The 22,824-nt window shown below is 36.5% G+C and overlaps 2 protein-coding genes across 4 annotated transcripts in view; both read left to right on the forward strand.

The window, feature by feature from the left end:
- Positions 1 to 3,396, forward strand: part of ptdss1b (phosphatidylserine synthase 1b) — a 26,462-nt gene extending 23,066 nt beyond the window's left edge. The window contains exons 11-13 of one of the 2 annotated variants that reach the window (XM_079829603.1): positions 330 to 398; positions 564 to 630; positions 2,132 to 3,396. In XM_079829603.1, the coding sequence (XP_079685729.1) occupies positions 330 to 398; positions 564 to 630; positions 2,132 to 2,229 (234 nt within the window). In that variant the 3' untranslated portion in view covers positions 2,230 to 3,396. The remainder of the gene's footprint in view (positions 1 to 329; positions 399 to 563; positions 631 to 2,131) is intronic. The other variant, XM_079829602.1, reaches the window with a different exon arrangement.
- A 3,472-nt stretch (positions 3,397 to 6,868) lies between these two features.
- nup153 (nucleoporin 153) overlaps positions 6,869 to 22,824 on the forward strand; it is a 65,224-nt gene continuing 49,268 nt past the window's right edge. The window contains exons 1-2 of one of the 2 annotated variants that reach the window (XM_079829171.1): positions 6,869 to 7,012; positions 18,109 to 18,322. In XM_079829171.1, coding sequence (XP_079685297.1) covers positions 6,935 to 7,012; positions 18,109 to 18,322 — 292 coding nt within the window. In that variant the 5' untranslated portion in view covers positions 6,869 to 6,934. The remainder of the gene's footprint in view (positions 7,013 to 18,108; positions 18,323 to 22,824) is intronic. The other variant, XM_079829172.1, reaches the window with a different exon arrangement.

Genomic DNA, 22,824 nt, shown 5'->3' on the forward strand with positions numbered 1-22,824 from the left:
ATTTTAGAAATGTGTACAGTATTATCTGGAAATATGTCCATATATCTGTATCCTTTATTCTGTCCACCATTAGTGTACTGTGAGATGTAAAAACCTAAAATATGACAAAGTAACTCATTAATCTCATGACAAGTCTTTAGAAAACAGAATTAATGTCAAATTCTGTCAATTTAATTTGAACTTTTGAAGACGTTCTGAAATTCATGTTCGACTTTTTGCTTTATGCAGATAATATATAAACATTTTCTCAGACTTTAGGATCCGTGTGTGTGTGTGTGTGTGTGTGGTGTCGTTCTGTCTCTCATACACACTTCCTCTTTCCACCTCAGGCTTTCATCACTTTTCTCTGTCTGAATGGGATGGTTTGGTACGAGCAGAATTATGGGAAGGGACTGAAGGTAAATGGATCCTGATGTGCTGAGAGATGCAGAAATCCTGGGATGCGCTGTCGACCGCTCATTCAGTTTTATTTCCATCAGAGAGAGTTAGCCACAGTGATGCATTAATGATCATGTCTGGGGTTATTCACCTGGTTTGTGCTCGTATAATAAATCTCTTCACAGAATATCACAGATTGTGACGACAGCAGCTTCATCGACCCGGATGAACTCTTTCCTGAAAGCGCCACAGGTAACACACAATCTGATGAGTTTCAGAGGGTTTCCTGAAGACGATTGTTTTTCTCAGTCATGCTCAGGAATTTCCTTTCATTATCTGCCTTTTCTACTCTACAGATGAAGACGTTTATTTAGAATTTTCCTCAAATTTGCATTGATCTTTTGTATATTTTGTATCTATTTATACCAAAACCAACTTTAAGAACTCAGAATTTCTTCCTCAATGTTCAATAAAAACATTGACTGAAATTAAAACCTAGATTAATACATCACATATATGATTTATTCTTCCAGAATGCAAAAAAACTACTTTTAAACTACATTTATTGTGTATATATATATATATATATATATTCTAATTATACACAGTACACACACACGTATATTATGTAAACACAAACTTTTATTTTGGATGCGATTAATCACAATTAATTTTTCCCCAGCACTAATTATATATATACATATATATATATATATACATACATACATACATACATACATATATATATAATTAGTGCTGGGGAAAAATTAATTGTGATTAATCGCATCCAAAATAAAAGTTTGTGTTTACATAATATACGTGTGTGTGTACTGTGTATAATTATTATCTGTATATAAGTACACACACATGCATGTACATATTTAAGAAAAATATATTTTTATAAAAACTTTATATTTATATATAAGATAAATTATACATACAGTATATTTCTTAAATATGTACATGCATGTGTGTGTACTTATATACACATAATAATTATACACAGTACACACACACACATATATTATGTCAACACAAACTTTTATTTTGGATGCAATGATTTTTTTATATTTTATATTTTATATTTATCTAGTTATCATTTATTATTGATTTAATTTATTATTATTTATCTGTTTTTATTTTTATGTATTTATTTTTGTTTTTTTTTCTATTTTCTATTTATTATTTATTTTATGTATTTATTTATTAATCGTAATGTATTTTATTTTTATATCTTTCTTTTTTTATTTATTTATAAAATATTTTATTATATTTAATTAATTTTATATTATTTATCTATTTATTATTTATTTTATGTATTTATTTATTTATTTTTATATTTATCTAGTTATTATTGACTGATTCAATTTATTATTATTTATGTATTTTGATTTACTTATTGAATTTATTATTTATTTATGTTATGTATTATTTATTCATTTTTAATATATTAATTGTTATCTTACCATTTATTTATTTAATGCATTTATTTTGATTTTTAAATTTTAATATTATTTATCTATTTATTTATTTTATTTTATTTATTAGCTATTTTTGTTTCTATGTTTTATTTATCTAGGTATCATTTATTTATTATTCATCTATTTATTTATTTGTATGTATTTATTTAATTTATTATTATTATTATTATTTATCTATTTATTTTTGATGTATTTACTCATTGTTTTATTTATTTTTATGTATTTTATTTATTTATTTATTTATTTTTCTGAACATTTACTTCTGTCATTAGCAGAGAGGAACTCCAGTAGAAATTCCAGCTCATCCCGGAGAAGAAAAGGAGGTTCTGGAAAAAACAAATCAATCAATGGAACGAGCGGCAGGAAGTGACCTCAGCGAGAGTCCGATGATGATCTCTCAATGCACTGCGGGTTATTTACACAGCTCTCAAAGCAAACGGAGGAAAGGACACGATACACACTTTCTGATGGCACTGATGTGGCTCATAAATGTCTGAAGTGTGTGAGCCAGTTAATGTTATTCAACTTTTGTTCTTATTGCCAATATTGTTCATGCAGACCAGGCAGACCTGTCTTAAATTTGCACATTTTTCTCCACTTGCTCTTGTGTTTTGACACACATTTATGCATTGATCAGGTTTTATGCAGCACGTCAACACAAGCTGTATTTGAGCCTTTTGACTTTTAATGCAGGATGATCTTGGCACAGATGCTTCAGTCTTATATTTGCTCTTTACATTTAAAACCCTGTGGCATTTGCATGAAGAGCTGTTGATTTATTTAAATGTAATATGATTACATTTTTTTCTATGCATTTATAGTTTTCTTTGTGATATGATTAATCATCATCATGTGCGTTTGCATAAATGATTTTAGACCCATGTTCTCTGTGAGGGCTTTAAATGCATTGCAATTTGTTTTATGGCGCTTTAAAACCCACATTTAATGAAACTAAAATACTATTTTGTGCTGTGATTTTCTTTTCATGTGTTGATAATACTAAACGGTGACGCTTATATTAAGGTACTCTCATGTTTTTTTTTGCCTTATTTAATTGTTTTGCATACCATTTTTCATGGACCAAATTGTTGAGCAATACCCAAACTGTTAGTTATGCCGAATCCAATAATGATTTCCCTAAAATAACGTCTTTCTAGTGCTGATTTCTGCAGTGATCCGCTGGTTTGTGAAGCTTGAATCTGCCACCGCAGTATTCTCATATCTGATTATTTCATACCTTTAATGTGATTTATATGGAGGAATGAGGCGTGATGTGAGTTTCTAATGCGTGTATTTGAGTGGTTGGACTGGAAGAAATGTTATTTTCACTTTATTAATATTCATTTATACTGTATCGTTGAGTAAATCTTTCAAATGAAATACTGGATTGAAGTCTCTTTGCTTCTTAGTAATTGTTTAATTATTATTTTGGGGGAAAATGTTATATGTGGTTATTTCAAACACATTTTGCACTGATGTTGGGTTGCTACCTATTTATAGAAAAATACACTAAAGTATTAAAATCTGATTGGTTGTCAAGATCCGTCCATCCATCTTCTGTCCATACATCACATCCATCTATCTTATGTCCGTCCGTCCATCTATCTTCTATCCATCCGTCCACATTTTGCACTGATGTTGGGTTGCTTACCTTACTGGATATTTATAGAAAAATACACTAAAGTATTTAAATCTGATTGGTTGTCAAGATCCGTCCATCCGTCCGTCCATCTTCTGTCCATACATCCAACCATCCGTCCGTCTGTCTTTCTGTCCGTCCATCTTCTGTCCATACATCCAACCATCCGTCCGTCTGTCTTTCTGTCCGTCCATCTTCTGTCCATACATCCATCCATCTTCTATCCGTCCGTCCATCTTCTGTCCATACATCCATCCATCTTCTATCCGTCCATCCAACCATCCGTCCGTCTGTCTTTCTGTCCGTCCATCTTCTGTCCATACAGCCATCCATCTTCTATCTGTCCGTCCATCTTCTGTCCATACAGCCATCCATCTTCTATCTGTCCGTCCATCTTCTGTCCATACAGCCATCCATCTTCTATCTGTCCGTCCATCTTCTGTCCATACAGCCATCCATCTTCTATCCGTCCATCCAACCATCCGTCCGTCTGTCTTTCTGTCCGTCCATCTTCTGTCCATACAGCCATCCATCTTCTATCTGTCCGTCCATCTTCTGTCCATACAGCCATCCATCTTCTATCCGTCTGTCCATCTTCTGTCCATACAGCCATCCATCTTCTATCTGTCCGTCCATCTTCTGTCCATACAGCCATCCATCTTCTATCTGTCCGTCCATCTTCTGTCCATACAGCCATCCATCTTCTATCTGTCCGTCCATCTTCTGTCCATACAGCCATCCATCTTCTATCTGTCCGTCCATCTTCTGTCCATACAGCCATCCATCTTCTATCCGTCTGTCCATCTTCTGTCCATACAGCCATCCATCTTCTATCCGTCTGTCCATCTTCTGTCCATACAGCCATCCATCTTCTATCTGTCCGTCCATCTTCTGTCCATACAGCCATCCATCTTCTATCTGTCCGTCCATCTTCTGTCCATACAGCCATCCATCTTCTATCTGTCCGTCCATCTTCTGTCCATACAGCCATCCATCTTCTATCCGTCTGTCCATCTTCTGTCCATACAGCCATCCATCTTCTATCCGTCTGTCCATCTTCTGTCCATACAGCCATCCATCTTCTATCTGTCCGTCCATCTTCTGTCCATACAGCCATCCATCTTCTATCTGTCCGTCCATCTTCTGTCCATACAGCCATCCATCTTCTATCCGTCTGTCCATACATCCATCCATCTTCTATCCGTCCGTCCATCTTCTGTCCATACATCCATCCATCTTCTATCCGTCCGTCCATCTTCTGTCCATACATCCATCCATCTTCTATCCGTCCGTCCATCTTCTGTCCATACATCCATCCATCTTCTATCCGTCCGTCCATCTTCTGTCCATACATCCATCCATCTTCTATCCGTCCGTCCATCTTCTGTCCATACATCCATCCATCTTCTATCCGTCCGTCCATCTTCTGTCCATACATCCATCCATCTTCTATCCGTCCGTCCATCTTCTGTCCATACATCCATCCATCTTCTATCCGTCCGTCCATCTTCTGTCCATACATCCATCCATCTTCTATCCGTCCGTCCATCTTCTGTCCATACATCCATCCATCTTCTATCCGTCCGTCCATCTTCTGTCCATACATCCATCCATCTTCTATCCGTCCGTCCATCTTCTGTCCATACATCCATCCATCTTCTATCCGTCCGTCCATCTTCTGTCCATACATCCATCCATCTTCTATCCGTCCGTCCATCTTCTGTCCATACATCCATCCATCTTCTATCCGTCCATCCATCCATCCGTCCGTCCGTCTTTCTGTCCGTCCATCTTCTGTCCATACATCCATCCATCTTCTATCCGTCCGTCCATCTTCTGTCCATACATCCATCCATCTTCTATCCGTCCGTCCATCTTCTGTCCATACATCCATCCATCTTCTATCCGTCCGTCCATCTTCTGTCCATACATCCATCCATCTTCTATCCGTCCGTCCATCTTCTGTCCATACATCCATCCATCTTCTATCCGTCCGTCCATCTTCTGTCCATACATCCATCCATCTTCTATCCGTCCATCCATCCATCCGTCCGTCCGTCTTTCTGTCCGTCCATCTTCTGTCCATACATCCATCCATCTTCTATCCGTCCGTCCATCTTCTGTCCATACATCCATCCATCTTCTATCCGTCCGTCCATCTTCTGTCCATACATCCATCCATCTTCTATCCGTCCATCCATCCATCCGTCCGTCCGTCTTTCTGTCCGTCCATCTTCTGTCCATACATCCATCCATCTTCTATCCGTCCATCTTCTGTCCATACATCCATCCATCTTCTATCCGTCCGTCCATCTTCTGTCCATACATCCATCCATCTTCTATCCGTCCATCTTCTATCCGTCAGTCCGTCTTTCTGTCCGTCCATCTTCTGTCCATACAGCCATCATCCATCTATCTTCTATCCGTCTGTCTGTCTGTCCATCCATCCGTCCATCTTCTGTCCATACATCCATCCATCCATCTATCCGTCCATCCATCCATCCGTCCGTCCATCTTCTATCCATCCATCCATTCATCCATCCATTCATGCATCCGTCCAGCCATCCATCTATCTTCTATCCATCCATCCAATCGTATATTTTCTCTATTCTTTTATTTATATATTTGTCATTTATTTATTTTTATCTTATTTATTTTTTATTATGTTCTATTTTAATTTTTAATTTTTTTATTTATTAACATTTATTTATTTGTATTTATTTAATTTGTTATTTATCTATTTGTTATTTATTTATTTTATATATGTATTTACATTTCTATTTAATTTATTATGTATCTATTTATTTTTATGTTTATTTGTTTAATTTATTATTTATTTACCATTTAGTTATTTATCAGTTTTTTTTATTATTTTCTATTTTATTTTTTAAATACAATCATTTATTTTAATTTATCTAGTTATCATTTATTTATTTTTATTTAATTAATTTGTTATTTATTATTTTATTTTATTTGCATTTATTTTTAATATATATATTTAACATTTATTACGATCATTAGCAGAAAGGAACTCAAATGGATATTTCAGTCCATCTCGGAGAAGAAAAGGAGGTTATTAGCCCTTCTTCATAATGTACACAACATGCCATTGAAGAAATAAGTGTAAAATTATTTATGACTAAATGTCTGATCAAATTCAGAATTCCCGTTTGAGCAGTGACTCAGTAGTTTATCTCGTTGAACATGAAAGTCGCTTCACGTAATGTTTTTTTTACTCATATCCGCCGATCTAAAAAACCCCAAAACATTCCGAACCCACGGCCAGTTGTCCTACAAACCGACGTCAATATTGAACGCGTTTGTGTATATCCGAACTCAATTTCCCACAAACCCCAGCGCCGAAGTGGCTGATGGTATATTGGAGAGCTGCGCTGTGACAGCGGAGCGCTACTGAGCAGACTCAATCTAGTTAGCCATGGCGGCGACAGGAGGAGGGAAAATCAGATCAAGAAGATACCACATCGCTTCAAAACCGTATGCCAAAGGCAAACAGGTAAATAAAACGAAGCCCTAGGCGCCATGACAAGGATTTTAGCGGTTGTTAGCTTAAGCCGGGCCGGTGGTTTGGCGGCGGGTTTTGTTTTTGTAAAGCAGGAGACATTTTGAGGCCTGTTTCAGGCCTGTTCACGTTCCTTCAGCAAACGGTCTCAACGCTGTCACCGCAATACCGTTAACTCATTTGACTGGAGAGAGACAGCCATTCGGTGTGGAAAATGCTCGAAATGTAGCGTTAGAAAGGCGAGATTTGAACGTATTCCACCAATTTTAAGACAACCCGCGTGAACGTGTTTCAAACACAACACGTTAGCCGTTAGCGGCGGCGCGCACCGGCGTCAAACAAGAGTGCGTACATTTGAACAAACACAAGAGCGTTTAAACCGCGTTTTAATGTTGTTATACTGTAAATAAACAGTTTTTATACTCTGGCGCTTTCCTCTTCACTCATATGTGAACTCGCAGATGGTCCACATGAGGGTAACCTGAGCTTCAGAGCACTTTTGTGCGTTTTCTTGACTTCTGCTAAGTCTAGATATGAATTGGATGTGATTTAGCGAGTCTGGAACATGTGTTGGTGTTAATGGGAAAGCGCAGGATAATGTGGATGCACTGGGTTTATGATCCCGAGGAAAGGCGGGATGAGTGTGTGCGTGTCGTGGCGTGTTTTCTGAGGGATCTGAGCCTCACACACACACACACACTGGTAACCCTTTATGAAAAGTGAATAACTCCATGGTCTATGAACAGATATGTTTTAATAAGTCTTATAGTCTCAAGGCATATTTTGCTCCCAACTTTAGTAGTATGAAAATAATTTTCCTCGATATATGAATATGTGTTTTAGGCAAATTAAGTAGGTTAGAGAGGTACAGCATTTATTTGACTAACAAAAAATATAAATATTGGTAAATGGTTAAGTGTATTTCTGTATTGGTTCTGCATATTCGTTATCAGCTACATGATACAAATAATTCATATCGGCCATTAAAGGCACAATATGTAAGATTTTTGGATTGGAATATACAAAACCGCTAGTTATATATTTTCTTGACTTGTGCAGTTACATTATCCCAAATGTTTAAATCCAGAGAAATTTATTTATTCTTATTAAACAGTGGTTTATTGGAAAAATTGTCTGGCCTTAAATTAATTTAATTATAAAGATAAAAAGATTATCTCTGCTAATGCTGTAAAGTGTAAACTATATAGGGAGACCTTACTTGCACATTAATATAATATGAAAGGACAAAGCGCAAATTATTAGCCTAAATTCAGTTGCTATTTATTTTTTATATATAATAATCATCACTCAAATGGCACATTGTTTGCAAACATAAACTTCACATAAGGCAGTTTTTGCAATAACTTCTAAATCTAAATCGTTCTCCAATTCGTTGTTGAAAATTTATACACAATGGCTGTCATTTCTATCCATGACATATTTATTTAACCATTCATTAAATAATCAATACATCAGTAACAGGTTCAGTAGAATATAATGAATATATATATGGTCATATATAGGCTAATATACTGAATATATATAGGCTAATATAGTGCATATATAGGCTAATATAGTGAATATATGGGCCTGGCGCAATAATCAATATATCGCACAATATATGTACATGACCTCAATAATTGTGTCCCTAAATATAACGGCTGATACGGTGAATATAACGGCTGATACGGTGAATATAACGGCCACTATAGTGAATATATTTAGTGAAAGAGTTGATTTCTCTAGTGAACTCACAGCTGTGACACTGAATGACTTCTGAGGTAAATGTGATGCTGCGTGACATTGTTCTCAAGATGTTTGTCTTTCCTCAGATTGAGCGATTACTCGACATGATACATTTCAGTAAGTTGTAATGTATCCTCAGCATACCTTAAGATATTAATTCATGTTTATTCAATCGGAAGAGATGAGGGCTTTCACATGCGCTCCGCCGCTTGAACTGATGTGCATATACATTAAATAGCTTTGAAACGCCATTTATCGTTTGTATTTGGGGATAAAATGGACTGAAAATTAATATGTTTTTAATGGGAACTCTAAAATCCCTAATATGATTATAACATAACTCTCAACACACTTAAATGTGTGTTACCCTACATGAGCGGAAGCAAAAGCGCTCGTCTGTTCTGCATCAACAAGCTACGCCTTTGTTTTGAATATGCAACTTCTAGTGGGTCAAAATTACATACTGTGCCTTAAAAATACATTTGTCGATCTTGAACTGTCAAAATATGGAGTTTGTCTATTCTAGTCTCATTCTTTCTGTGTGTGGGATTCGGAAACTTTTATTCTTTTGTATTGCACAGTCCTTCCAGAAAAATGCGGCCTTTTTTGTGATTGTTGCGGGCAAAAATCCTTGATTATGCGGTACGTTTTCTTAAAAAATGCGATGAAAAATGCGGGATATTTATGCAATTTTATGCGATAAAATTGCGGGAACTTGCAATAACTGCGGTTTGATGAGAAAGAGAAAAAAAGCACTACATCACAGAAAGTGCTGGAATATTTAAGTTCTCATCTTGTTTTATTGAAGACCTTAATAATGGCTCAAATTTACAAAACATTTAGTCAATCAAGTTCTGTAGCTTTACAAAAGGAATATGCTACAACTTCTGAAAAAATTAATAAATAACTTCCTGTTTTACAGATGTCGCTATACAAAACAGACATTTGAGTACTTCCAATGCACAAAGTGCAATCTCTTAAAGGGTTAGTTCACCTAAAAATGAAAATTCTGTCATTAATGACTTCCCTTTATGTTGTTGGACACAAATTAAGATATTTTAGTTGAATTCCGATGGCTCAGAAAGGCCTCCATTGGCACAATGTACACTCTCAAGACCCATAAAAGGTAGCCTACTAAAGACGTCGTTACAAAGTCCATCTCACTACAGTGGTTCTACAATAACTTTATGAAGCAACGATAATAGTTATTGTGTGCAAAAAAAACTAAATAACGACTTATAAAGTGATGACTGATTTCAAAACACAGCATCATGATGCTATGAATCATCGAGTCGATTCATGATTCGGATCGCGTGTCAAACTGCTGAAATACGTGACTTTGGCGATCCAACCCGCTGAATCGACTCATTGATTCATAACGCTTCAAACCGCTGAATCGACTCATTGATTCATAACGCTTCAAACCGCTGAATCGACTCATTGATTCATAACGGTTCAAACCGCTGAATCGACTCATTGATTCATAACGCTTCAACCCGCTGAATCGACTCATTGATTCATAACGCTTCAACCCGCTGAATCGACTCATTGATTCATAACGCTTCAAACCGCTGAATCGACTCATTGATTCATAACGCTTCAAAGCTTCATGATGCTGTGTTTTGAAATCAGTCAGCACACAGGGAAACTGCTTTGCTCTTTTGCTGTTATTGTTGTTGGCCAATGTGAGTTTGTGCTTCATCATGGTTTCAGCGATATCTATGGTTTCTCCACGGGGTTTGAAGCTTTTCGATGACGTTCGCGTCGGGTAATCACGTCACTTCAAAACGTTCCCATGGCAATAGGCGGAAATGGCGGCTCTTGTGTGAAGTAAACGAAAATTTTTCAACTTTCTGCTAATATATATGACTTTTTTTGCAACGAAAATGCGGGGATTATGAAATCATGATAGCCCCGCATATTTTGCACGCGGAAATAGGCAATTTATGCGGCGAAAGTGCGGCGTATTTGAAAAAAATGCGGCCCCCGCATGAATATGCGGACTTTGGCTGATTATGCGTTAAATCACGCGATCGCATAATCGCGTTTTTCTGGAGGGACTGAATGCATTAACATGTTTAACAATATTAGTCTAGCAGGTGTTTTTACCAAAAAGGTTTACTTCACCCAAAAATAAGTTATCCCTTAATTTACTCGCCCTCAAGCCATCCTAGGTCTTATATGACTTCCAGCCAAACACATTTATATTTAAAAAACCAAGCTTTAAAATGGGGGTCGAGTTTTTGAAGCCCTAAAAAGTGCATCCATCCATCATGAAAGTGCTCCGGGGGTTAATAACGGCCTTCTGAAGTGAAGCCATGTTTTGTAATAAAAATACCCACAATTATGATTTTACTAAACTTATCCATGCAGGTGTGTTTACTAGATTAGAGGACATCATAGTGGAAGCATAAAGTGTGGTTGAACTTACACATTTCTGCAGTATTGATTGGATCGTGTGCACACTGTTGACAGGAAGTGACTTGTGTTGCAATGCGTGAGGCCTCAGCCATGCTCACGGCTGGTTTCATATTCACGCTCATGTTGTTTATCCTATCCTCCTTGAGTGAGGCGGGAAGATGAATTGCACTCCTATAGTTAAAGGGATAGTTCACCCAAAAATTTAAATTAGCCCATGATTTACTCACCCTCAAGTCATCCGAGGTGTATATGGCATTCTTCTTTCAGACGAACACAGTTATATTAAAAATGTCCTGGCTCTTTCCTCTTAACCCCCCTGGAGCTATGTGGAGCAGTTATATGATGGATAGAGGCACTTTTATGACGGATAGATGTATTTTTATGATGGATAGATGCACTTTAATAATGGATAGAAGTACTTTTATGATGGATAGATGCACTTTTATGATGGACAGATGCACTTATGATGGATAGATGTATTTTTATGATGGATAGATGCAGTCTTATGATGGATAGATGCAATGTTATGATGGATAGATGCAGTCTTATGATGGATAGATGTATTTTTATGATGGATAGATGCACTTTAATGATGGACAGATGCACTTTTATGATGGATAGATGTATTTTTATGATGGTTAGATGCAGTCTTATGATGGATAGATGTATTTTTTATGATGGATAGATGTACTTTAATAATGGATAGATGTACTTTTATGATGAATAGATGCAGTCTTATGATGGATAGATGCACTTTTTATAATGGATAGATGTATTTTTATGATGGATAGATGCACTTTTATGACGGATAGATGTATTTTTATTAGGGGTGTAACGGTACACGTATTCGTATTGAACCGTTTCGGTACAGGGCTTCCGGTACGGTGCACGCGTGTACCGAACGGTTATGAATGTAATGTTTAACAGTTAACAGTCGGCTTGTTGTAAGCGCGGAACACACTTCAATCCGAGTTCCCACACGAACATATTAAGTATTCAGTCCATATTATCATGAAATTCAAACTATAAATGACGTTTTGATGCTCTTTAATGTGCGTGACTGATCAGTGATCACTAAACACAGTTCAAGTGGCCACGCGCCGCGTGACCGCGATCATTTGTGAACGGTGCACGCGTCGAACGGTTATTAATGTAATCTTTAACAGTTCACTGTCGGCTTGTTGTAAGCGCGGAACACACTTCAATCCGAGTTCCCACACGAACATATTAAGTATTCAGTCCATTTTATCACGAAATTCAAACGATAAATGCCGTTTTGACGCTCTATGTGGCGTGACTGGTCACTGATCACAGTTCAAGCGGCCGCGCGACGCGCACGCGCGTGAACGCGATCATCTGTGAAGGCGATCGATCATCTGTTACTAAAGATTCAAGAATAAACATGAAGGTATGCTGAGGATACATTACAATTTACTGTCATGTATATATGTGGTGTAATGGCTAAATCAGTGTTTCAACTGCGGAAAGATGTCAATATAACTGCTTGTGAACTAAACAATGTCATGTAACGTTAGCATCACATTTACCTCAGGCAGTCATTCAGTGTCCACAGAATTTTATTCACTAGAGAAATCAACTCTTTCGCTAAATATATGCTCTATATTAGCCGTTATATTCATTATATTCTACTTAACCTGATGTCTTGATTATTTCATGCATGTTAAATAAACCTGTCATGAAAATGACAGACACTGTATATAAATTATTATATTTCAACAACGATTTGGAGAAAAAAACTATTTTATAATTAGATTTAGAAGTTAATGCAAAAACTGCCTTATGTGAAGTTTACATATTTGCACACAATGTGTTATTTGAGTGTTGATTATTATACCTAAAAATAAATAGCAACTGAATTTAGGCTAATAGTTTGGGCTCTGTTGTGAATTTTTAATATTAATGTACAAGTAAGGGCTCCCTATATAATTTACAGAAATATCATAAATAAACTTTTAGATATAATTTAATTCATTCAAGGACACTTTTTTCTCCAGTAAACCACTGTTAAATATAAAAAATAAATAAAAAGCAATTTTGTAAATCTGCTGTACCGAACCGTGACTTCAAAACCGAGGTACGTACCGAACCGTCAGTTTTGTGTACCGTTACACCCCTAATTTTTATGATGATAGATGCACTTTTATGATGGATAGATGCACTTTTATGATGGAAAGATGTATTTTTATGATGGATAGATGTATTTTTATGATGGATAGATGCACTTTAATAATGGATAGATGCACTTTTATAATGGACTGTTGCACTTATGATGGACGGACGGATGCACTTTATGATGGACAGATGCACTTTATGATGGACGGATGCACTTTTATGATAGACGGATGCACTTTTATGATGGACGGATGCACTTGTATGTGCCATTATAAAGCTTGGAAGAGCCAGGACATTTCTAATAACTCTAATTGTGTTCGTCTGAAAGAAGAATGTCATACACTAGGGCTGGGCGATATGGAGCAAAACATTTATATCGATATATTTGGCTATATCTCGATATACGATATATATCTCGATATCTTTACAAGAAAAATAAACCCCCAAAAACTACTGCAAAAACAAATATGCCAAATACCACAAAGTCTTTTTTTTTTATTGAAGTGCAAAGAGGTAGGCAGTTCATTTAGGAACAAAGTAGGGATGCAACAATACAGTAAGTCCACAGTTCAATACGGTTCTTTTACCACGGTTTTCGGTTCGGTTCTGATGGCTAGTTGCATCAGATTTTTGCTATTCTATTCTTAGCCGAACAGCAAGAGCTTAAGGAGGAAAAAATAATATTTTTTTTATTGCAATACTTTCTTTATTTTACTTAAAAGACTTGAAAAACCTTACTTAAACTTAAAACTTTACTTTTAAAAACCCTTGTACACATTCCTAGTGTACTGTATAATATAAAATAAATATATATTTATAAAGATTTACACTGGCAGCTCAGAGCTGTACAGCAGCATATTAGTATGAAATTGAATTAATAAATGTAAAAATAAAACACTACATAGACTTCCCTATAAAATATACATTGATTCTTATTAAAGCTACTGTATTAGTTTTTCAGTCAAGAGCAGTGAGTGATTTTGTCTTTGTCTTTTGTTATTTTATTAACCACTAAAGGAATAGTTCACTCAAAAATGAAAATTCTGTCATTGATTACTCACGCTCAAGTTGTTTTAAACCTGAATAAAGTTCTTTCTTCTGTTGGACATAACATATATTTTGAAGAATATTGGAAACCAAACAGTTGCTGGTCCCCATTGTAGGAAATAATAATATGGATGTCAATCGCTACTATCAGCTGTTCAACAGAAGAAATTAATACAGGTTTGGAACAACATTAGAGTGAGTAAATAATGACATCATTTTAGAGTGAACTGTCCCTTTAAGGACAAGCGGCAGCGTGTTCACTAGGCTGCCCTGCTGTCAATTTAAGACTTTCATGCATCTAATATACAAACACACGCCGATTTTACTTTCACTTTAGACATAACCGACTGTGTTTATGTTAACCGTGTGTGTATTTGACAGTATTAGCGCAGTAAGATTTAGTCCAGTAATCACTTGTTTGACAGGCTTTTAGTGCGCGCGCTCGGTGCCCTACGCGCAAGGCTTTAAAAAACGCATGCAAATAATGAATTTTCATTCAAAAATAAAACAACTCAAATCAAGGGCAATAGTAAGTAACCTTCTCCAGCAAGCAAGCCGCTCTCTCTCTCTGTAGTGTACAGTCGCGGGAGTTCTTGTCTCGCAAAGTAATGCTGCCTAGGTAAACTGTATCTTGGATCAAGTGTTTGAGAACCAACTGTCGGCGTTCATGGCAGTAGACATCTGTCTGCTGTTCGTCCGACGCCTTAACCGAAGTATCTCCATATAATGGAGCCAGTTGTTTTTAAGACGAGTTCTGTAGCCTCCGAGCTGGTTGCGAGCGAGCGGGGGCGAGCACAGCACAGAGAAGGCAAACAAGCAAAGTGGCGGAATCAGAATTAAATATAAACAATATATCGATATATACGATATGTCAAAATTAGGGGTGTAACAATTCGTTTTAACTTCGATTCGTATCACGATTTGAGGTTGTCGATACGATTCAAGGACGATATTGGTTCATTTAGAACGATACGATCCGAAACGATTCAGTGACTTGAAATCGATTCAGTAACTTTTTAGCCAAAAATTGTGTGACTGAAATAAATATCTGGATACTGGTCAGTGCAGGTGAAGTTTTCTAGATTCCTGTTGTTTCTTGTAAGGGAATCCGGTATGTCAATTAATTATGGATATAAACAAACAAGTAAACAACAATTAATGGCAAATGCATTCAAATTTTATTTGAATAAAGTGCAACCAACAGTTTAGGTTGAATTAAAAGGAAGTTAACCTTTTCTGCTCTCATTTTCAATTTTCAATACATTTTCAATAAAAGCACAGTAAGTGCAACCAACATTTCAACAGTAGGTTAACCTGCTACTTCTGCTTTTGTTTTCCAACATAATAATATTACAATATTAGTATAAAAAATAAAGTGCAACTAACTACTCTTCAGGTTTAATTAATAGTAGGTTTACCTGCTATTTTTGCTGTTGTTTTACAACATTAAAATAATACAAATACAATATTAATATCAAAAATAAAGTGCAACCAACATTTCTTCAGGTTGAATAAACTGGCTGAACCTGCTACTACTCTCAGTTTAATAAACAAACAATATTTAACAAAAGATAAAATGTAACCAACTACTCTTCAATGACTCTACAGATTTCTTTTTCAAAAATATCAACATGATCTGACCTCAGAACACTTCTCTGTGCGTTCACTATGTCTCCAGCTGTACTAAAAACTCGCTCTGCTGGCACACTGGGGCCAGGAATGCACAGGTAACATTTAGCAAGGGTTGAAAGTACAGGTAACACGTTACTAACTTAGCTCTTTCTCCTGGTGGCTTGATAATTTCTCGCTGGTTGGCTTCTCCTCTGCCATCCGCCATGCTATGTTTTGTTTTCTTAGCGCTGCTGCTGGTGCGTGCGTTGCGATGATGTCACAGATAGGCAGACTTAATCGAGTAACGTTTAACGGCTTTATCATTAAAAGTGCTAAGAAAAAATATCCATATAAAGTCTGACGTGCTTAAATCCAATGCGTTATTTCCCATGATCGATACAATCGATTGATTACCTTTTAAAACGATGTTAGATCGATAGATGTCGTCCGGAAGGCCAACTTGCCGAGCACAGATCGATGTAGTTAGATCATAGGAAAATAAATCGATACATCGATGTAGTAGATGAATCGTTACACCCCTAGTCAAAATCCATATCGTGTTTAAAAAATATCTCGATATATTTTGAATATCGAGATATCGCCCACCCCTATCATACACACCTATAGGATGACTTGAGGGAGAGTAAATCATGGTCTAATTTTCATATTTGGGTGAACTATCCCTTTATATCAAAAGTTGCTATAAGCATTAAAGGCCTTCCATTTTGATTGCGCAATCTATCCCGGCTCTTCCGCCGAGGCTAAATGGACTATCTAGCTTCCCCACCTGCCTGTGTGTCACATGCTTACAGCGTTCAGCCAAAGATCCAGCCTGTGGTGTTGCTGTGTCCAAACCCTGGAGCTCTGTTAGAGAACAATAAGTGCTTGCACAGTGATTCGGTCCCCAGGGCCCCTTTTTAGACCGCAACTGAAGCTCTCAAATCCAGGCATTCTCTAGCCTTAGGGCCTTTGCAGTGTGAAAATGAAGGGAACGTGTCCTTCTGTTATCATATGAATCGAAATGTAGGATATTTGCTGTGTGGCTGCATGCTTGGTCGTAGATAAGGCAATGTGAACTGTTTTTACTTGCGAGGTTTAAGAGCTTAAGCACTTCCGTCTGTCAACTGTTCAATGCTAGCCCAAATCCAAAAGGTTTAGGATTACAAATAAGGCTAAAATGAGTTGCCTTTTGATTTATGATTGTAATGTGCAACTGTTACAAGTCCAAATCTGTGCATTGCTGCTTAAAGGGTTAGTTCACCCAAAAAGGAAAATTCTGTCATTAATTACTGACCCTCATGTCGTTCGACACCCGTAAGACCTCCGTTCATCTTCAGAACACAAATGAAGATATTTTAGTGTAAATCTGATGGCTCTGAAAGGCCTCCATTGGCTCAATGGCACTTTACACTCTCAAGACCCTTAAAAGACACTAAAGACGTCATTACAAAGTCCATCTCACTACAGTGGTTCTACAATAACTTTATGAATCGGCGAGAATAGTTTTTGTGTGCAAAAAAAACCTAAATAACGACTTATATATTGATGACGATTTCAAAACACGGCATCATGAAGCTTCGAAGCGTTATGAATCAGTGAGTCGATTCAGCAGTTTGAATCGCCAAATTTCAGCAGTTTGACACGCGATCTGAATCATGATTCGACTCACTGATTCATAACGCTTCGAAGCTTCATGAGGCCGTGTTTTGAAATCGTCATCACTATGTAAGTCGTTATTTAGGGTTTTATTGCGCACAAAAACTATTCTCGCCGATTCATAAAGTTATTGTAGAACCACTGTAGTGAGATGGACTTTGTAACGACGTCTTTAGTACCTTTTAAGGGTCTTGAGAGTGAGCCAATGGAGGCCTTTCAGAGCCATCAGATGTACACTAAAATATCTTCATTTGTGTTCTGAAGATGAACGGAGGTCTGACGGGTGTCCAACGACATGAGGGGAAGTAATTAATGACAGAATTTTCATCTTGGGGTGAACTAACCCTTTAAATGTAATGAAATTAATTTTTTGCAATTGTTCTGATGCTAAATTGAGTCCCCAGATCTGCATTAATTTAAAGGCCTCGCTCTTTTGTCGCTGCTGGATATGCTAATTGTCTGCTTGACCCCTGCAGCAGCCTGGCCTGATCAGTCGAGTGACGGATACAGTGAAGAGCATAGTCCCCTCCTGGCTGCAGAAATACTTCAAGAATGGAGAAGTTGTAGAGGGCGATGCCGCTGCAGTGGGGATGGAGCGGAACAACGTGGCTCCTCCACCCAATGGCAACGATGATGCCGCCCCAATCCCAGATGGACGAGACTCTCCAGAGCCGAGCACAAGTAACACAGGTATGATGAGTTGATGCATCATGAGTAGGTGCATTTTCAAAACCTACTGCACTGTCTATGTCTACGTTAATCTGGATACATTTTAATTTTTAAAGCTCTCCGTCCACTAGCGTTATCAATAGGGTTGGGTACCAAAATGGCACCGGTACTTATATAACCGATATGTACCGAACCGAATCAGAACGCAGATTTCGGTGCCAAAATTCAACGTGCTTTCGCGCAGAGCCCGAGACAGACGCTCAGCGCTCGTCACATCACAACTCATGACAACTCTTCAGTGTTTTCAACCACATCTCATGACAACTCTTCAGTGTTTTCAACCACATCATGTTTATTTCAGGTTTCAGACATTTAAATGCTCATAAGTACTAGCAAAAAACACACACTGATGTCTATGAAAGCGGCAATGACAATCCTTTCAGACGGTTATAATTTGACTAACGTTACGTGTTTTATTCACATCAGATACATGCACATTATATAGTAACTATATAGTTTACTCTATTCTTCTTCCAGTTCACCGGTCACTTACTTTCATGTATTTCGTGAGACGAGAATGAACTCAAGTGTTGTAAATCCGACAGATCCGATTCTGAGGCGCAAACTAACATGGCGCCGCCGCCCATTGCGCTTTATAGATCAACTAACACACATTTGAACATCAGATAGTTCGTGACGCAGTTAAGACGTTTGTGAATATTTTGAATAAAAAGAAAAAAAGCTGCAGCTTTATGTGAGAAACATGACGACTCGCCATGGAAACATTAAGGCTTTGCATTCTAAAATTTTTAGCCAGAGAATATGATTAGGGATGCACCGATATGAACATTTTGGCCGATACCGATAACCGATAATTCTTAATATTTGAAAGCCGATAACCGATATATTGGCCGATAAATCTAAATACAAATTTTAATAAACTCTGAGAGCCTGATTACAAAAACAAAAGGCTCACCATTAAAAGCCATGTCCAAAAACACTTCAACATAAATCAAACCTATACACAATAGCCTATTTGAACCAGTGTGAGATTCCTTACCTTTTCAAATTAATTTTACACTCCTATGGCCAAATTTTTTTTTTTAACACTTTACAATAAGGTTTAATTTTTGTTAGTATTAGTTAACCAACAATGAATGAACAATACTTCAACAGGATTTATTAATTTTATTTCATGTTAATCTCAACATATTCAGACCCAAAGTTGTGTCTTTTAACATTAGGTATGAACTGTGAATGGACTGTTACAAAACACAAACATTTTATTACTAAAAGAAACAAAGGTTATTGCTCTCTGTTTGTTCATGATAGTTAATGCATTAATAAAATGAGACCTTATTTGTAAAATGTTACCAAAAATTATATTGTCTAAAAAATAAAAATAATACACCTAAATAATGCAAACAAGTAATTGAACAGCATAATAAAGAATCAGAATGCAAGTGCATGAAATAACCTCCGCACAGACGATAAAGAAATGGTTTTAATCAAACCATATTGTTGATGGAAATGATACGAGAACAATAAAAGTGCTAATTATAAAAAATAATGCCTCTGTGTTTTTGAAAAAAAAAATATGTTTAATATTACAGTAATAGTAAACATCTGTAATATTAGTCTAGTCTATTAGGAATAATGTTGCTGTTTGAGAGCGCGCTGAAGCTGGAGAGAATGAACGAACAACCATAAACTGAAGCGCTTAGAAGTTTAATTAACAACTAAACGCATCATATATGAGAACAATCAGATATTTATACAAAATAAATATAATATTACAACTTATATTAGCACAAAATCACGCATAGGTGAAGGGTTATAACTCCTGTGGATGCTCTTCCCCTGTTTGAGAGCGTGCTGAAGCTGAAGATGATCACCGGTACAGTGAAGCACTGCGGGTTATTGACTTAACGAAACACATCCTATATGACTTTAATCAGATGTTTACTACAAAAACGTAATATTACGACTTACATATGCTTAAAATGACGCGAATGCACAAGCGAACTTGACTGTGCTGGTCAGAATGCGTTGTTGACGCTTCCCACAACAGCGCGCTGAAAAACAACTAAACCCAGAGAATTCACTAAGTTTTATAACAGAAATATTCTCATTGCAGTGTTATGTATAGGACAGTCCCAGTAGTTATTAATGCTGTGCATTTCTGTTTGAAATGCGCGCGCCGGTACAATGAAGTGCTTTACTGCATCGTTAATTAACTCAACCAAACGCATCCTATATGATATTACATACACAGAATAATAATAAATATAATATTACAACTTACAATGGCACAAAAGGCTGTGAATGCACAAGCAAACTTGACTGTGCTCGTCATGAAGGTGTAACTCCGTGGGCGCGCTCTTCCCTCAACAAACGCGCTGAAACACAACGCTCTTTTACAGCCTACTCTATTCTCATTATCATTTTATGTAGATTATAGAAGACTTGCGCTGCACATGTTGCACATAACTGTATTTTCCTTTTCGAAGTGATTCCAAACATATTTAGAGCAATTCAAACCCATCATGGTGGACAGCGCGTCCGTCTCAGCTGAAGGAAATAATACATTATCTATCGGCTTGACTATATCGGTCAAATTTTCTTATTGGACCGATAACGATAACATCAAAAATAATCATTTATCGGCCGATAACGATATGTTGCCGATATATCGTGCATCCCTAAATATGATCATATTTCAAAATAAAGCTGAAGCTCGAAGCTGGTTTGTAGCAGAGCAAGAATACAGACTGCTGTTATTACTGTAACTGTTATTTAGAGTTATATTAGGCTTGTTGTAGTTGGGTTAGGTGGCTTAGGTTTTACTGTGAATTTGTAAATAAGTCAATAATAATTTGTAAATAAATAAATTGAGTTTTGTATTTATTTATATTCATACATTTAAGTATACAATAAACTTTTAATAAATGGTTCAATTTAAATAAAAAATAAATAACAGGGTTTTTCCTACATTGAACATTTTTTGGCGGCCGCCAAAACATATTTTTGTCCCGCCAAAGCCTTATTTGATCAGTTATTGTGATTTATGAGTGATGTAGAACAGATGCTGCACTTGAGTTAACTGAGTGACAGAGAGAACGATCAGAGCTCCTCGCACGCTCTCTGTCTTCAAAATAAGCATTCTTAGCTTTCTAATGTTTCACATATTACGTTAATCAAAATCAAAAGGTCGGAAGACCGAATCCATGTTGCACGTGGCGCTATCAGACGTGGCGCTATCAGACGTGGCGCTATCAGACAATGTTTTCCTTTAATTACCGATGGGTGTGAAATGCGCTCAAAAAACATTCACTGATTCTCTGACCAGCTGACATAAAGCATACTTTAAATAAACAGGAAACAAATCCTATCCGGTTATGAAGTGTTTTCTGTGTGTTGACAAATCTTTCGCGATGTTCTAAAGACGGGATTCACACACAACGCGTCTGATAATGTCCGATTCGCCGCCTAATGACTCCTTTGAACCGAATCACTTTAACGACTGGTTAGAACTGATCTGTCCAACAGTGAACTCACAAATCAATTTAATCATTTACTCAGAACTTATAAACACTTACATCACTTATAAAGCGTTTATTAATCTTTGTTAATGTTAATTTCAACATTTACTAATGCATTATTAAAATAATCTTGTTAACATTAGTTCATGCACTGTGAACTAACATGAACAGCTGGATTTATATTAACTAACGTTAAAAAAGATGAACAAATACAGTAACAAATGTACTGCTCATAGTTAGTTCATGTTAGTTAATACATTAACTAATGTTAACTAATGACCATTATTCTGTGTTACCTTTTATTTTACCTTTAAATTACATTGACCTAATTTGATTTAAAAAGCACCTGCTGTAGCATCTTAGTTTTTTTCGTTGCACTAAACATTATTTGATTTAACATATTGGAACAATTATATACTTTGGTTTTATTTAATTTCACTGGTTAAGACTTTTTTTCTTTACACTGAATTTAAAAACAAATGCTGATTTAAGTAACATCTTTGTTTGGATTGCAGAATATACAGTTGTTGCCTTTAATTTCACCTTTCAGCCTTTTAATTTCCAATTAAATTTCCCGTTGATTTCAGATTGCGGACTTGTTTTCATTAGCCAAAAGCCAATTTAGCCTGTTAAATACCAAATAAACATCTTGTTCATGTATACTTTCATTCTTTTATTGTGTAAAAAAACAGGTATCGGAATCGGCCAGTTTTCTTGAAAAAAATCGGTATCGGAATCGGCCATGTAAAATCATGATCGGTGCATCACTAATATTTTATACATCGCATATAACTGGCACAATAACGGTATTTATGAATACCTATTGGTACAATATGCGTCACATGACTAAACATGCATCATTGTCCACACTACGACGCGAAGACGGTGTATTCAAATTTATCCACTTTGGAGCGTTTTCAAAAAAACAATGTTTCCATTGGCTTAAAACGCCGTCTCCGTGTGGACGGAAGGCCAAAACGG

This window comes from Gobio gobio (assembly GCF_949357685.1).
Source record: "Gobio gobio genome assembly, chromosome: 11".
Classification (NCBI taxonomy): Eukaryota; Metazoa; Chordata; class Actinopteri; order Cypriniformes; family Gobionidae; genus Gobio; species Gobio gobio.